We start from the raw sequence: 14,904 nt of genomic DNA, 5'->3' as shown, positions 1-14,904 counted from the left end.
TAGAGTTTGGTCAAGCTGTTGCCTCAATTGACTGCCGAGTCGGCGATGACGCCGCAGATTTGCGCAACTTGATGCTGGACCATCTGAAGGGGACGTCTACCACAACAGAGCCGCGTCCAAAGCTCGGAGGCTGAGTGCTCCAAGCTTCCTCGAACCACCATCCCAATTCGCTCGGCCAACACGCTGCGTCAAGGCCAGAAAGTGTTGGGTCCGGTGAGCTACTGTCTTGGGTTGTCCAATCAGAACTGGCGACGCGAAACGCAGAGTCAGCTCTCTTGCAGCAAGTGCCCGACAGAGTCTACCGCGCATCGCAAGAACAAGACTGCCTTTCGAGTCCTGGATATCCGTTCGAGTCCAGACGCACACAGTGTTATCGATGTGCAGTACTATTAGATCGTTGATCACGGAAGGTCCCCAGTAGGCGCTTTAGGGAAGAAAGTAGGATCCTTGATCCGTTGCTGATTACGCCTTGCGACTTCAATGTTGCGGAGACGCTCGATACGCATTTGGTAGAAATTCCTGTCGGCCGTCAAGTCAGTAAACGTACCGCCACATGGGAACATCGAATCGTACCTGTGAAGGGCAAAGATACGAGGACCATCATCTGCTACTGTATCCGCGGATAGCGCTTTAATCTGCAACTGATTAGCGTATTGGATAAATATTGAGGAGCAGAACACGGCAACCTTGTCGTCTCTTTCTTTCTCAGCCTTGCGAGCCTCATCATCATCGTTCTTCTTGTCCTTGTCGTCGTCCTTGGCCTTCTTTTTGGCCCTTTTCTGCTTCATCTTTTCCTCGTACTCCTGTTTGACCTTCTCAATCTCTCGGTCCAGAGCTTCCTTCTTCCGCTTTTCGGCCTCGGCCTTTTCGTCAACGATCGGCGAAGCGAAGCCTCTGTCCTTGAGGTGGGTCTTGCAGACATAGAAAAAATCCTATCACCTCATCAATCAAGGGACTGAAGGCAGCTTTGGGTAGCCAGCACTTGACTCCCATTGTTTGAGCCTACTTTATTATCTGGAGTGACGAGGACCGCTGTTGTCGGTTTATAGCAGATGTAGCATGATTTGGCTGCTGTCTCTGCTACTGCCCGCTGGTGCCATATATTTGGAAGAGCTTGCTGGGCGCTCATTTTGGCAGATGTGACAACCGATGGAAATATGTGGCTCTCAAAGCGTAGACTGTAGATGATTAGGTTCGGCGAGTGATGTGAAAGAAGATGCAGCGACGTCTGGTTAGCGAAATCGAGGCAACCACGACCGCACTAATCCATTCTCGGTTAGGCCTAAGAAAGCGTTATCGGCCACAGCTCGTTGCCTTGTCACAACATTTTTAGGCGGATCTTTGTGACTCTGCTAGACTCGTTCCTTCCTTCGAGCATCATCTTGTCACTATACCACTTTGCATAATCGAGAGCATGGCATCCTCTAAACCCACCGCCAATATGCTGTGGGGCGGCCGCTTCACTTCTGGTCTAGATCCGCTCATGGTTACCTATAATGAGTCAATCCACTTTGATCGTCGGATCTATGCTCAAGATATTCGTGGATCGATCGCTTATGCTCGTGCAAACACGAAGCTCGGATTACTTACCCCAAAGGAGTTCAAAGAAATCGAGCGAGGATTTGGGCAGGTCATGTCGGAATGGGATGAAGATGCATTCAAAATCGTCCCGGGAGTCGATGAGGACATCCACACCGCCAATGAACGACGACTGGGAGAAATCATTGGCAAGGAAATCGCAGGAAAGTTGCATACTGGCAGGAGCCGGAACGATCAAGTGGCTACCGGCATGCGCCTGTGGCTACGGGACGAGCTCCGTGCCATCGAAGAGCATCTGGTCTCTTTCCTGCGCGTCACAACATCAAGGGCAAAGGCTGAGATAGCCGCTCTCATGCCTGGCTACACCCATCTTCAGCGGGCAATGCCGATTCGCTGGGCTCACTGGTTGCTATCCTACGGCACCTTCTTTGCCGACGACCTGGAACGGCTCCGCGAGGTCATCAAGCGTGTCAATCGGTGCCCGCTCGGTTCGGGAGCACTTGTAGGCAATGGCTTCGGCATTGACCGAGATGCCATGGCAGAGGAGCTCGGATTTGAAGGTCTTATCAACAACTCCATGGCTGGTGTCGCTGATCGAGACTTTGTCATCGAGACTCTGCAGTGGGCCGCCTCATTCATGGCACACATCAGCCGTTGGTCGGAAGACTTGATCATCTACTCGACAGCCGAATTTGGATTCGTCCGCCTTGCCGATGCCTACTCCACCGGCAGCTCGTTGATGCCTCAGAAGAAGAACCCCGATTCGCTGGAGCTCCTGCGAGGTAAATCTGGTCGTGTCTTTGGTCACATGGCCGGGCTTATGATGAGTGCCAAAGGTCTTCCGTCGACCTACAACAAGGATCTGCAGGAGAGCTGGGAGACCATGATCGATGGTGTGAAGACAATATCTGACTCGGTTCAGATAGCCACAGGTGTTCTGTCAACTCTAAGCATTTTCCCCGAGAAAATGAGAGCTGCCCTCACTCCAGACATGCTCGCCACCGATCTTGCCGACTACCTGGTCCGCAAAGGCGTCCCTTTCCGGGAGACGCATCACATTAGTGGCCGCGTTGTTGCATTGGCGGAGCAGGAAGGCGTTCTCATGGATAAGCTCAGCGTTGAGCAGCTGCAAGACGTGGACGAGCGTTTCGGGGATGATGTGGTTCAAGCAGTGTTTGACTTTGAACAGAGTGTCGAAAAGCGTACGTCAAAAGGAGGGACCAGCAAGAAGAGCGTACTGGAGCAGATTGCAATAATACAAGAGCTACTTCAGTAGAGCTTGACAACGGTCGAGAATAGAGCATAGAACAACTACGAGAGTGGTGGGAGACACCAAACAAGTCCTTTCTACGGCCATGTACACATAATCTCCATACAAATTGATGATCTTACAAACCAGACCGGTACCACGCATCATGCAAGGGACGATCCCACTTGTGAGCTCGGTCCCGCCATCTGCCTCTGCGCCATCCCGGTCCTTTGCCCACCAAACCTGGCACCACCGAGTCCGGCCGCATTGCCCTCAATAGCCTTCTGCTCGGTGCTCACCTGCGAGCCCTCAAACCCGGCGCGCTGCTGCGTGATGCGCATGGCCTCTTCCGCCGCCCAGCCCACCCACTCGGTGTAGACCTTGTCCTCCTTGCTCATGCCGACGCTCATGGCCGGGACGCCAAAGTCGGCGCCAAACATCTCGGCCTCCTCGACGGCAATGCGCATCGCCGTCTGCTGCCGCCGGCGGACGGCATAGAACTCCTTGCGCGCGATGTCGTACGCCTCTGGCACCGTGATATCTGGGACGTTGTGCAGGAGCCACAGCTGGCGCTGCACAACGCTCTCGCCCGATACGGGCAGGCCGCGCTGCTTGATCCCTGTGCTCCAATTCGCGCGCGCGTATTGTTTGCCGTCGGTTTCGACGAGGGTTCGTGGCCGGGCGAGCTCCCAGGGGTGGTCGCTGAAGAACTGCTTGCGCAGGGTGTCCTCTTCGTAGCGGAGGGGGGTGGGGCTGTAGAGTTGCTTGGGCTTTGCGGTCTTGGGTTTGGCGTGTGCTATTATCTGGGTGGCCTGTGAGGAGCGGCCGTCAGGGAGAGTCTTGGTGCGGGTTTCGGTATAGTGGTGCTCGATGGGTTGATGGCGGGTCATGATCTGGGCGGGTGGGACGTCTGCGACAATGTTGGCCCAGATAGGCGTTATGCGAGAGTCGGTTGCTTCTTTTCTGCGAAGAGCGCGACTGCGCACACGCAGAGCTGTGAGGTTGATACGGCCCATGAGGGGCGAAGGACCGGGTGGGTGCGAGCTCGAGGTAGGGTCTGTAGAGGGTGCGAAGACGGCGTAGGGCTTGGCCAAGGGCGTTTTGCTACCAATATCAACACCCTTAACCGAGACGATATCAGCAAACGATGTATGCTGGCTTATTCTGAGCTGCGTTGATGTTGGTAGAATGTTGAAACTTGAAGGCACATTGTATCTTTTCGGAGCAATTGGTTGACGGCTCCGCGGCGAAATTTCGCGCTAGCCGATGAGCTCCCGAACGCATCCCAATGCCGTGAACACCATTAGCGGTCACTTCATCGTTGCTCTTAGAACATCTTCGACATGATTTCAGCGTGTTAGAGAGACAGAATCACCATGTCTAGTCTCCTATGCCTCGTCAACGATCCCATCCGAGCCCACAGCGCTTCCTTGATGTCGCAGCGGTAGCGTCGTCCTCTCTCCTCGACTTTTTGGTTCCTTCCTTTGCATGGTCTGCACCTCGCAAGAGACAGAGACACAATGCGCAGAAGCACTCACAACTCCCGCGATCCCCACCGTCTGCTGGAGCGCTTGAAGCGTATTTCTTCGAGGCCATCTCGAATGCGTCAAATTGCTCTGAACATCGACGGCTGTGCCATGTGAGCGATGGCCGCAAACATGAGCCAGCCAGGGGTGCCATGGCTAGTCGCAGGCCAAATACAGACGGGCCTAGAGTATTGCTTCAGAGGTCAGGGCAGCATATCCGAAATCTTTCGACTTTCGCTACTCTTAAGCAGCAGCCAGATCCTGGAGGCACGAATATGACAACCTCACAGGATTCGGCGCCGCGAGAAACGTTTCGGGGGCTTTTTGACTCGAAAGCGAAGAAAATGGCATCGCACAGCCATTTACCGAAGGACTTTTTTGACGATGTCTTCGACATGCAAGTCAGAACAAGAGATTGGACCGCCGAACATCACAGTAACCTGGGGCGTCCGCTGCCTGAAGACCAGGACCAGCGACAGACTGTAACGGACATGGGAGGAGCAGGAAGCACTACTGAGGCAAAGACCTCTGTCGATCTCGAATCGCAGATCAAACTGCTGCAGTCCGTACGAGAATTAGAGGAGAAGCTAGCCAAAGCAAAGCGGAAGTTGCACCACTCTCTAGAGAAAGGTCGGTCAAAGCGATCGAAAGCCCTTGCTCACGCGCAAGGTACACACCCAGCGCCTGTCGTCCTCACCAAAGAAGACTACAAGGGGTTGGTTGACCTCTACTACTACAGCCATCGGGATCGGTTCACACCACATGGGCCTGACTATTCACCATCACCAATCGTCCTCGAAGACTACACATTCAAGCTCTCCGAACGTTTCGATAATCCAGAGTCTGTAAGAGAGGATGATTCCGATGATCCTACTTACGAGTCGCCGCTCCTGGAGATCGAGAAAACACTTCTTAGCAACCAAAGACGAGAGATCTCCACAATGCAGGCTTTCGTTAATTTGCTCCTTGATGACACCTCGTCGAACCGCGCCCTCTTTACCATATATAAACAATTTCCAAGTCCTGGTGTTTCAAGCCTTCCGAAAGGCATCATTCGCATGTTTCTCCAAAGGATGTCTACGCCTTGGATCAAGTCCAAAAGAGCTATGCTCCGATACTTATCTCTTATTGACGACATGGAAGAAGCAAAGCTACCAATTACCCGAGCTGAGTGGTCGTCAGCGATCTATCTCGCTGGGCGATCTCTCGGTAAGACAAGTGTGTCGGATGTCAGTGCTGCGATCGATATATGGCGAAAGATGGAGCACGAGGCCGGCGTCCGAGCAACTCATGTTACGTTTAACATCTTATTTGATATCGCCGTCCGAGCCGGCAAGTACACACTTGCTGAGAACATCATGAAGGAGATGTATGCACGAGACTTGAGACTCAACCGTCTTGGGCGTGTGAGTCTCATATATTACCATGGTATTCGCGGAGACGGAGATGCGGTGCGCCGGACTTATCGCGACTTTGTCGAAGCAGGGGAGATTGTTGACACTCTAGTCCTCAACTGCGTCATAGCTTCACTGTTGAATGCGCAGGAACCGAGCGCCGCGGAGCAAATCTACGAGCGTATGAAAGACCTTCAGAAGCGACTAGAATCTGGTCAGAGAGCTGATGGCAGTGAGACGTTCTATATCAGATATCCGAATCCTGGCGAATTCTCCACGATCAATCGAGAGGCGGCGTCCAACTCGCTGGGTCGAATACTGCTTGATGCGCCTCGTCTGAAACAGAAACTACCGGATCACCACACGGAACTTCAGAACATCATGCCTTTGCGGCCCGATCACATGACGTTCCGAGCAATGGTCTCCTATCACGCCAATGTAACTGGTGACCTTGACAGGATCACTGTCCTCATCAAAGAGATGACTGAAGATTATGGCTTGCCAATGCGCAACGTCTTCTTCCAGCTGCTGTTGAAGGGGTTCGCCCTTCATGGACGTGCGAATACCGCAGAGGACAGATGGACGATCAAACGGCTGGCTCTTGTATGGAGATCTTGCCGCCAAGCCATCTTGGATGCGAAAGCTGCGCACCGTGCAATGAACTTCACACCAGAGGAAGGGACTGAGGTTGATCCATTGCCAACAGTGGCCTCGCTTGAAGGTCGTGAGAAAGCTAAGAAGGAAGCTCGTGAGGCTGTAGATGCTGCCAAGCAGAAACGCCTGGATCCCTGGGACGATTTCGTCCTCGACTTGGCGGCCTTCCCACGTGAGCGACGAAAGCCAATTGAGAGGATTCATGCCCAATTATTTGACGATGAGCCAGCGCAATCTCGTGGCTTTCTCAATCCCTTCTTTCCGTCCAGGAAACAAGAGGCGTCCTCGAACCAAGAGATGTTTTACGCATTAGGCAACGAAAAGCTCGACCATGAGGAAGGCGAATATGTGCTTCCTTCGCCAACTCGTGCGTCTATAGCGAACTCTACCGAGTCAGACGAATGGCACGCAGGCGAAGACATGCCACAAAATGAGAGTCACATGACCAATGGCCAGCCTACGGACATCAGAACAGATACGCCAGGCGAAGGCTTTGCTGCCGGACCGCACTCCTCGGATGCCCGACCGATACCTCTTGGACGCGACTCCGATGCAGCGTCCAGATCGGACTCGACCGATGTACTTCAACGCCACGCAGACCAGCATCATGAGATCGATGAGAAGGCAGAAGATGCTGGCGAATACAGGCAGTACGCGACTCAGCGGATAACCGGAGATCGTCCGATGGCTTGTTGGCTTTTGCGAGCATATGCGCGCTGCACTGGCTCACGTGCCAAGGTGGAAGAGGTCTACGCCGAGTTGCGGAAAGTATGGAAGCCCGAGAACGAGCAAGAGAGAGACAGTGTTGTGAGAGTACTTCAACGGTGCCTAAGAGACTGTGATCGGTACGGTGGTCATATGCTTTGATGCTGAACGGATGTGGTTTGAGGCTCCCAGAGACGTAGAGGCAATAGATGCTGCCAATGGCTTGCACCAACAACAATGATAATCAACAGTCTTTAGGCACCCTCTTCAAGCTGACTAGTCGTGTCCAATTATCTGTATATCCCTAGAGAACTTGCTACCTGCACCCCTGATACCTATCACGGAAGTTAGTCGTTTTCAGGCAGTGAATGACCTTCTTGGCGCTCATCATGGGCAAAACGCGCTGACTTTCTCCAACGCGATTTTTGTCTGCACCTTCCCGAGACGCCTGCGTCGTGGTAGCGCGACACCATGGCGTCCCAAAGTACTCATGCCGGTAAGAAGCGCCGCGCGGAAGGGCCGCCAAACGTGCGAAGCGCGCCAAAGCGCAGAAAGCCCGATATACCGACCGAGCATGTCTCCAAAGGCGAGATCAATATCGCGAACTTCGTCAAGGCACGTGAGTTCGAGATCAAGGCACTGGAGAAGAATATGCGGGATATGCGCAAAAGCCTGAGCTCGCGGGCATTTCAGCAAGTGCCCCGTCATATGCGGCGGAGGACGGCTAGCCATAACGTCAAGAAGGTTCCCAGACGACTGCGGAAGCGAGCGCTGCGTGAGGTCGGTTATCACGAATCTCAGATCTTGATCGTGATGACGAAGCTGACTCCAACGGTAGATGAGAGAGGATAACACCCCGACCGTAAGCAAGAGAACTCGGGCGCCGTCGAGAAAACTGCGATTGCGACTCGAAACGGCGAAGTCATTGAAGAAGCTCAACCAGCGCTCCAAGACGGTCCGGCAAAAGAAGAAAGAAGCAAAGGCCAAAGACAAGCCGAAAGAGACCGACCCAGAGAAACAAGTGGAGATTGTGCGAGTTCCCAAGATCAAGAAGAACATCCCTGCAAAGCCTCCCACGGCTACGACCAAGTATAGGCGACGGCAGGTGAACAAGACATGGCTGCCAACCCATCTATGGCATACCAAGAGAGCTCACATGACGAGACCGATAGAGCCGCTTTGGAATCTTGCTATCCCATTGCGTCCGACGGAGAAGAGTTACAGGCCCAGCCATCGTGCAGCAGGCACCAGAGGCTGCATTGCGTGGGACACCAGTTACATGTCTACAGTTGCATGCTTGGGGACCGACCATACGCTGCTGAACATGCTGGAAGCTCTTGGCTTCGCGCCGGCTACCGAGAGCGTAGCGAAGATGAAGAGGTGGAAATCCGGCACAAGGTTCGCCGAGGGGTATTGCCACATGATAGATGGAGCGAAGAGTCTGCTCGGACCAATGTTGGTACTGTGGGTTGGCTCCGCTGAGCCGCCAGCGAAAACCACAGTCCAAGAGGGCGTTGCGGCAGGGGATGCAGCAGCTCCAGGGTCAGTGAAGGAGCATAAGAAGGTCAAGCTCGATAGAAAGATCTTCATCCGGGTCCATCCATCCTTTTTCAAGGATTTCTGGACGCATCTCCTGAGAGCCGCCAAATCACAGAAACCGCAAGTCCTGGTAGAGGATCTGCGCTTCGAGATCGGGAGCATTCACATTACAGGTCCGGCATCGACCGAAGCGCTTCTGGCTGTACTCAAGCCGAGACATCCCCCAAGCGAGGAGAAAACTGCTGTAAAGACTTGGGCATCACTGGCTGGATTGAGCAACCCAGGTTCTTTGCCAGATCGGACGCTTATGCCTCTTGAGATCGTCGACCCACGGCTTAGCCACCCGCCCAAGCAAGTCAAGGTTCCATCAGACTCCGACAGCCTCAACAGACTCACGGAGCTGATCGCCACATGGCCTCCTGACCAGAATCCGGTACCTACAAGCCTCGCAACACATAAAGCTCGATGGATAGCAAGTACACGATTGCCCTCCCAGAAGTCCATCAATCGTCGTCGTGCAGAAGCTGGGCCCGGTAAATCCATACCTGTCCTCGACAAAGACCCTCAAATCCCTGTACTTCTACTATCGCACCGCGCGCCCAACAGAGACTCTAATTCACAAGGATCCTGGACTGTGCTCCTTCCCTGGTGTTGCGTAGATGCCGTCTGGCGCTCTCTGCTATACTATCCTATCGCCACTGGTGGCACGCCTCGCTTCGGCGGTCTGTACCAGACGCAGCAGATCGCGTTCGAGCAGCTGGTGCCGTGGTTTCCTGCAGACATGCCGGGAACGGCCGCGGGCAAGGCGTGGGAGAGGACCCAGAGCGAGAAGCGGTTTGACGCGTGGATCAGGCGGCCACCAAGTCGGCGCATGAGATGGGAATTGGTTGACTTGGGTCTTGGGAGAAAAGGTGAAGTAGGGAGAGGTTGGTGCTGTGACTGGGAATATCTATTCAAAGATACCGTGGAGATGGATGAACCGCCAGCCAAATCCCCTGAGGTGGAGCCTGAGTCTATAGAAGTCGATGCTCAAGGTGACCAGCAAGAGGAAGAGCGTGGCCGCAGGCGCAATACCTCGTCGCCGGAGACCACACCTGAGCCTGAAGCTGCAACAGGAATATCGGAGACCGAGTACAACCAGGTCGCGCCTCCTGAGGCAGCCATCCTCCTCAAACCTACGGAATCAAAGGGAGTGACCGATTCCGGGCTCAGTGACATTCCCGCCATTGCCACTGTCCGCATCCGCCTTCTTACCAAAGGAACGCCGCAGGCCGGGGCGCGGATTTACCGACTCCCACAGCCAGACAAGATCGCAGCGAACACAGCAACCCAGCCTTCATCCGCACCAGTACAATCCTCACTTCCAGCCTCCGCTGTTGAGCGAAGCAATGCAGGCGTAGTACTGGCACAACCTGAGCCCGCCGCCCCACAACCATCGACACCAACACCCTCCCTCCCTGCTTCAGCAGAAGTGCACACCTCGACCTACCCCTCCACCACCACGACCATTAGCGACCCTCCCACCTCAGCCTCCCACGCACCATCACTCGCAGCGCAGCGCCCACCCACCTCCCTCAACCCCTCCTCCACCGCCTTCTCCACCCTCCCACAGCCCAACACACCCACAACCCAGCGTGCCAAATGGCTCTCCCTCGTCCCCCCCACCTTCTACGCCTCCCACCACAAACCCAGCAACACCAACCACACCGCCCGCCCCCTCCCCAAACCCGCCACCAACCACCGCAACCTCCCCAGCAAACCCACCGTTCACGCCGCCGGCCCGGACGACTTCGCCCTCTCGCGCCTCTCCGTCCTCCCCCGCAACGCCCCACAGGCCATCGTGGACGAATACGCCGCCAAGCCCCTCTCCCCCGCGGAACAGGAGGCGTGGGCGCGCGCCGAGCTGCTGAGGGAGCTGGCGCGCGGGGAGAATCTTGGTGCGGGCGAGAAGTGGGATGTGGAGAAGGGGTTGGTGGAGTGTCCTGACAAGGAGGAGTTGGTGGGGTTCGTGACGAGTGGGGGGTACAATTTGGGGGAGGGGCGGGGGACGGCGGTTGGGGGGTTGTGGGTGCAGAGGGTGAGGGAGGGGTGGAGGGTCGAGGATGAGGAGGAGAGGAAGGGGGAGGGGGGAGCAGAGGGGAAGAAGTTGAGGGAGAGGAGGGTTAGAGAGAGGAGGTTGTGTGTGGTTAGGAATGCGGGGGAGGCGGTGGGGAGGTTGGGTGTGTGGGAGGTTTGTTGACTTGGTATGTCAAGACATGAGTGATAGTGCTCAGCAGCATGACCAGAAGAGCAGCTCAAACGATTGGGAACGGACAGATGCAAGGCGAGCCCTTGCATGTGTATTCACCTCGAACATGTTCCTGTTCCTCAGTACAGATGGGGCAACTCTATCCATCGATATCTCTCTATATGCCTGTCTGCCGCGCGAATACAAGTTTTCTTGCACGCCGCCAGATGGCTCCTCTTCCTCACACAAAAGCTGGAATCTCTAATACTCGTACCCAACGCTCTGGAGAAGTCACGCTCGGGCAAGACCATTCAGGCACTCTTCATCAAAGCCGGTCTAGTGGTCAGCAGCTGTTGCTGGATTGGACACCACCGAACCAAAGGGTCTGTAACAACGAACATAGGTGGCCAAACATGGAAGCGGCGGGCCGGAAGGCGTCGTCACGTCCTCTCTTGCGCTCGGCTCGATTTCGAGACGACAGCGGTTCTCACTGATGCAGATGAAGCACCGCTAGCGCCCACAAGGTGTCTCCGATTTAGGTTCGACGTATGCTCCTTGATAGTCGTCTCATCCACCCGGAGCAACATGATCCAGCACGCTGATATCTCTTCTCACGATCCATGCGCCCGAAGGGTTGAGTCTCTTGTAGTACTGTCCTACCAACATGATTTGCTTGAAGCCTCTCCTTTTGTACCAGTCCAGGGCATCTTCGTTACTCTCCCATACATGAGCATAAATCGAGTTGACATGGTATTGGCGGAGAATCCTCGGTTCGAGAATCGACTTCAGCAAGTGGCTTGCCAGCCCTCTCTCCCGATATGGTGCAAGGATACACAGGGCCTGTATGTAGATCTGCTTGACAGCCGATTCGGGGCTCGGTGACTCGAGGCGGCACCGGATCCATCCCACAGGCTTGTCGTGATAGAGAACAACCCTCGTGAGGTCAGAGACCTCGGTTTCCAGGAGCACCGCATTGTAGAATTTGTCCGGATACCGAACAGGCAAAATGGTGGATGTCAGCCGCTTCAATGGCTCAAGGTGTTCGGCGACGACTCTGGAGATGGCCGCATGACTGATGTTGGGGATTGGGGTCCTTGTTGGGACATGTGTTTCGACGGCTACTTGGAGATCCGCTTCAACTGCACTGCTGTTTGAGGAGTGTAACGCATCAACTGACACAATAGGCTCGGGCTCATTGCTTAACGACGGCGAGACGTCGGAGGGTGAAAGAGTTGAGATAGGTGGATGCTCGAGTACTGCCGGACTTGCTGACGACGGAGCTTTTTTGAAGTAATTGAGCAGAGTCGCCTGAGTCATGTTCCGGCGGAGAACTTGCCTATGCCCCCGAACAGACGCCGACTTCGGTCACTTGTATGAATGAATAAGGAATTGGCATTTGGCACGCCGAGGCCATCGAAAAGAGAGACGCGTAAATTGATATCGAGATCGGCGGTGCAGCAGTGGGGCGCGTCGAGATGAGATGGCCGCGCGGGTACAACCGTCCACGCTTACTTAAAGAGGTTTAACTAATTTTGCGCAACTCCGGGCGCTGCAGGTGAATGCGAATTACGTGCGGGTAAATGATGCGAGCCTCATCGCACACTTGACCACCAACTGCTTATATCCCTGTACAAGCGTGACTCTCCACTCCTTCCGACGCTGTTGCCAACACTCGGCTCTATCTGTGACAGCCAGCCAGGCCGTCACAGCACTGAAAGTGCGACCCAGGCCCCAAGGGCTCGCCACCCCACGACCTGCGCACAGGTAGCGTGTCAAGAGAAACTACATTGGTCCAACACAAGAACCTGTACTGCAAATACCAAAGCTATGAGATAGACTATTTCAGAGCAAAGGACGCATAGCTCTGGTGGCGCTCTGAGCTGCAAACTCGAGCTCGTGCGGGAAAATCGCAGGAAGAGAGCAGGAAGAGGGTCTACATTCCAACGTAAGTCATAGCCCACGAGACCTCCTGCGTGCTGGGTAAACCCTCATTTCCATTACCGGTGCTTTTCTGCAATATTTCAAGGCATAAGAGACTACGTATCTCTTGCACAACTCATATGCGTGCACACCTGCGTTGCTGCTGCTGCCCTGTCACATACCCGGGCGACCGGGGAGTGGTTACTGGTTGTTCTGCTACATGACTTTGTTCGAGACGCTGGTCTGACGATTTGATCAAGAAGCAGATCCTCACCATGGCCGCCGAATCTTCAGATGCTCCATCGGAATATCTGACTTGGGAGGACCAGAAAGAAGTTGTGAGAATATGATATCCAGTCATGCACAATGATACTGACGCAAAAAGATGTCGCTCTTAATCGAGCAGTCCTTGGAGAGCATTATGCACGATGTCCTTCTCGAAGTCCACCAGGATGAAAAGGTGGCACGTATGCAGACAGCCGTCATCGAGCTCGAGGACCGGGCCAATAAACTAGGGAGGAAGCTCAACCAGGATCCTACGGATACCCAAGACTCCGAGGGTCATGAGCCGGTCGAAACAAAAGCTGCCACCCGAGGCCCCAATGGTATCCAACTGAAAGGAAACCCCATGAAAACTGTAAAACATATTCGATGTCCAAACTGCCGCCTTCGCCGCCTGCTCTACCCACGAGTCGGCTTCAATGCGAGACCTGTGCCGGATGCTACGGAGCAGTACTGCAAGCAAGAGCCAATGATCATAATCGACAAGCACGATGTCCATGGGCAACGCAAGAAAGGCGTCAAAGTCAAGGGCCAGGCCAAAGGAAAGAACAAAAAGAAGAACGATCCGCCCTCCCCCGCGTCTGAGAATTCGGATCCGTTAACACCACTGTCGTCCATGCCCGACTCGTTCGAGTTCAAAGAGATCGACTTCCCGGCCGCTAAATGTCCCAACCGTGAGTCCCATCTAGGCGATCATTGGAAGGCTGTCAACATTTTTGCCACGCATCTGAACGGAAGCTGCTATCTCAAGCGTGACAGGGTAGCAGGCAGAGAAGCCAACGCTAAGATTGGCGGCACACCACGCGATAGCCGGGCAAATTCCCCCAAACCTGCAGCAGCAAACGGCGTGAAACGCAAGGCTGCCGATGACGAGGGGCCAGCACCGACAAAGAAAAAGCAGAAGACCGCCGAGCTCAAAAAGAACGCCAAGAATGCGGTTGGTGCTCCTAGTAAGCTTCGCGAGACCTCAACGAATGCAGACGACAAGTCGAGTGAGACACCCATCAAGACCGAAATAAATGGCGACACGATTCAAGTTACACCAAAGGCTCGAGATGAAAGCGGTGAGCCGTCCGTCAAACTGAAGTTCACCGGGCTGGGAAGTGGTAAAGAGGCAAAAACCAAGGGGAAGCCTGCAAAAAAGACCTAGGAGCTGTTTCAATAGCAGTGAAATGTGAGGATAGGATGGACGACATTGCATACGGTTTAGGGGTATATGGTCAACGGGTCTATGGATAACCACGAGAACAGCATAGCGATGGCGCACTACACTGGGCACTGGACCAGCACATGGCTGCAATGCACGCGGTTCGGTATGTACACCAGGTCAGTAAATTTGATTATCCTTCAGCCATCAGTGGTTGATCCCTCCATTTGCACTTTGAACCGCTCTGTTGGTCTCGACTCATCAGGGCTTTGCCCTGACACTTGGGATTTTGACACGCCTTTCCAGTATTTCCCCTTCCTATGTCCAGTCTGTGTCCCAGAGGAGGCAGGCTACCCTGTGAGTAAGAGGTCCAATTCGTGGCTGCTGTGTGTGCAAGTGAAGCCTGTTTGGTACTTGCTGGTGTAGCCTCCAGCTTCTCGGAGACTAAAGAATGGAGCTGAGCTGACTAGCTACTGACATTCAGATCAAGTCTGAACTGAAATGGCTCCAAATGTTGGTTCGATCTGGCCCCAGCCTGCTTGCCACTCACTGCCGTCCCTCCTGCTCACGACTACTTAGGTTTTGTTGGTACCGTCTCTCTACTCGCCTCTCCCATATCTTCTTCATACCACAACGCATGCGCAGACCATGGTCGGAAGACCGAACCAAAGTTCGCTACAACAACTACAAGGCCGGCTTTTGCTCAGCAAGGGCCACCGCAG

At 54.4% G+C, this 14,904-nt stretch overlaps 7 protein-coding genes across 7 annotated transcripts; 4 read left to right on the top strand and 3 right to left on the bottom strand.

Moving 5' to 3' along the window:
* Positions 1 to 401: 401 nt before the first annotated feature.
* HMPREF1541_04525 (uncharacterized protein) lies at positions 402 to 1,129 on the bottom strand (the record flags this gene model as incomplete). The annotated part of the gene is made up of 4 exons (XM_008718870.1): positions 402 to 519; positions 574 to 635; positions 687 to 932; positions 1,007 to 1,129. 4 exons carry the CDS (start codon positions 1,127 to 1,129, stop codon positions 402 to 404), a joined length of 549 nt encoding a protein of 182 aa, XP_008717092.1.
* Positions 1,130 to 1,414: 285 nt separating this feature from the next.
* HMPREF1541_04524 (argininosuccinate lyase) lies at positions 1,415 to 2,815 on the top strand (the record flags this gene model as incomplete). The annotated part of the gene is made up of 1 exon (XM_008718869.1): positions 1,415 to 2,815. One exon carries the CDS (start codon positions 1,415 to 1,417, stop codon positions 2,813 to 2,815), a length of 1,401 nt encoding a protein of 466 aa, XP_008717091.1.
* Positions 2,816 to 2,952: 137 nt separating this feature from the next.
* On the bottom strand, positions 2,953 to 3,804 carry HMPREF1541_04523 (uncharacterized protein; the record flags this gene model as incomplete). The annotated part of the gene is made up of 1 exon (XM_008718868.1): positions 2,953 to 3,804. One exon carries the CDS (start codon positions 3,802 to 3,804, stop codon positions 2,953 to 2,955), a length of 852 nt encoding a protein of 283 aa, XP_008717090.1.
* An 854-nt stretch (positions 3,805 to 4,658) lies between these two features.
* Positions 4,659 to 7,229, top strand: HMPREF1541_04522 (uncharacterized protein; the record flags this gene model as incomplete). Its single annotated transcript, XM_008718867.1, has 1 exon — positions 4,659 to 7,229. The coding sequence occupies one exon, from the start codon at positions 4,659 to 4,661 to the stop codon at positions 7,227 to 7,229; it is 2,571 nt and encodes an 856-aa protein (XP_008717089.1).
* Positions 7,230 to 7,538: 309 nt separating this feature from the next.
* On the top strand, positions 7,539 to 10,845 carry HMPREF1541_04521 (uncharacterized protein; the record flags this gene model as incomplete). The annotated part of the gene is made up of 2 exons (XM_008718866.1): positions 7,539 to 7,847; positions 7,906 to 10,845. The coding sequence occupies 2 exons, from the start codon at positions 7,539 to 7,541 to the stop codon at positions 10,843 to 10,845; spliced, it is 3,249 nt and encodes a 1,082-aa protein (XP_008717088.1).
* Positions 10,846 to 11,400: 555 nt separating this feature from the next.
* On the bottom strand, positions 11,401 to 12,150 carry HMPREF1541_04520 (uncharacterized protein; the record flags this gene model as incomplete). The annotated part of the gene is made up of 1 exon (XM_008718865.1): positions 11,401 to 12,150. One exon carries the CDS (start codon positions 12,148 to 12,150, stop codon positions 11,401 to 11,403), a length of 750 nt encoding a protein of 249 aa, XP_008717087.1.
* An 878-nt stretch (positions 12,151 to 13,028) lies between these two features.
* Positions 13,029 to 14,185, top strand: HMPREF1541_04519 (uncharacterized protein; the record flags this gene model as incomplete). The annotated part of the gene is made up of 2 exons (XM_008718864.1): positions 13,029 to 13,091; positions 13,139 to 14,185. 2 exons carry the CDS (start codon positions 13,029 to 13,031, stop codon positions 14,183 to 14,185), a joined length of 1,110 nt encoding a protein of 369 aa, XP_008717086.1.
* Positions 14,186 to 14,904: the final 719 nt, after the last annotated feature.

This window comes from Cyphellophora europaea (assembly GCF_000365145.1).
Source record: "Cyphellophora europaea CBS 101466 unplaced genomic scaffold supercont1.4, whole genome shotgun sequence".
NCBI classification, from domain to species: Eukaryota; Fungi; Ascomycota; class Eurotiomycetes; order Chaetothyriales; family Cyphellophoraceae; genus Cyphellophora; species Cyphellophora europaea.
Note: the sequence above shows the minus strand (reverse complement) of the source record. Positions and strands in the feature narration are given on the sequence as shown.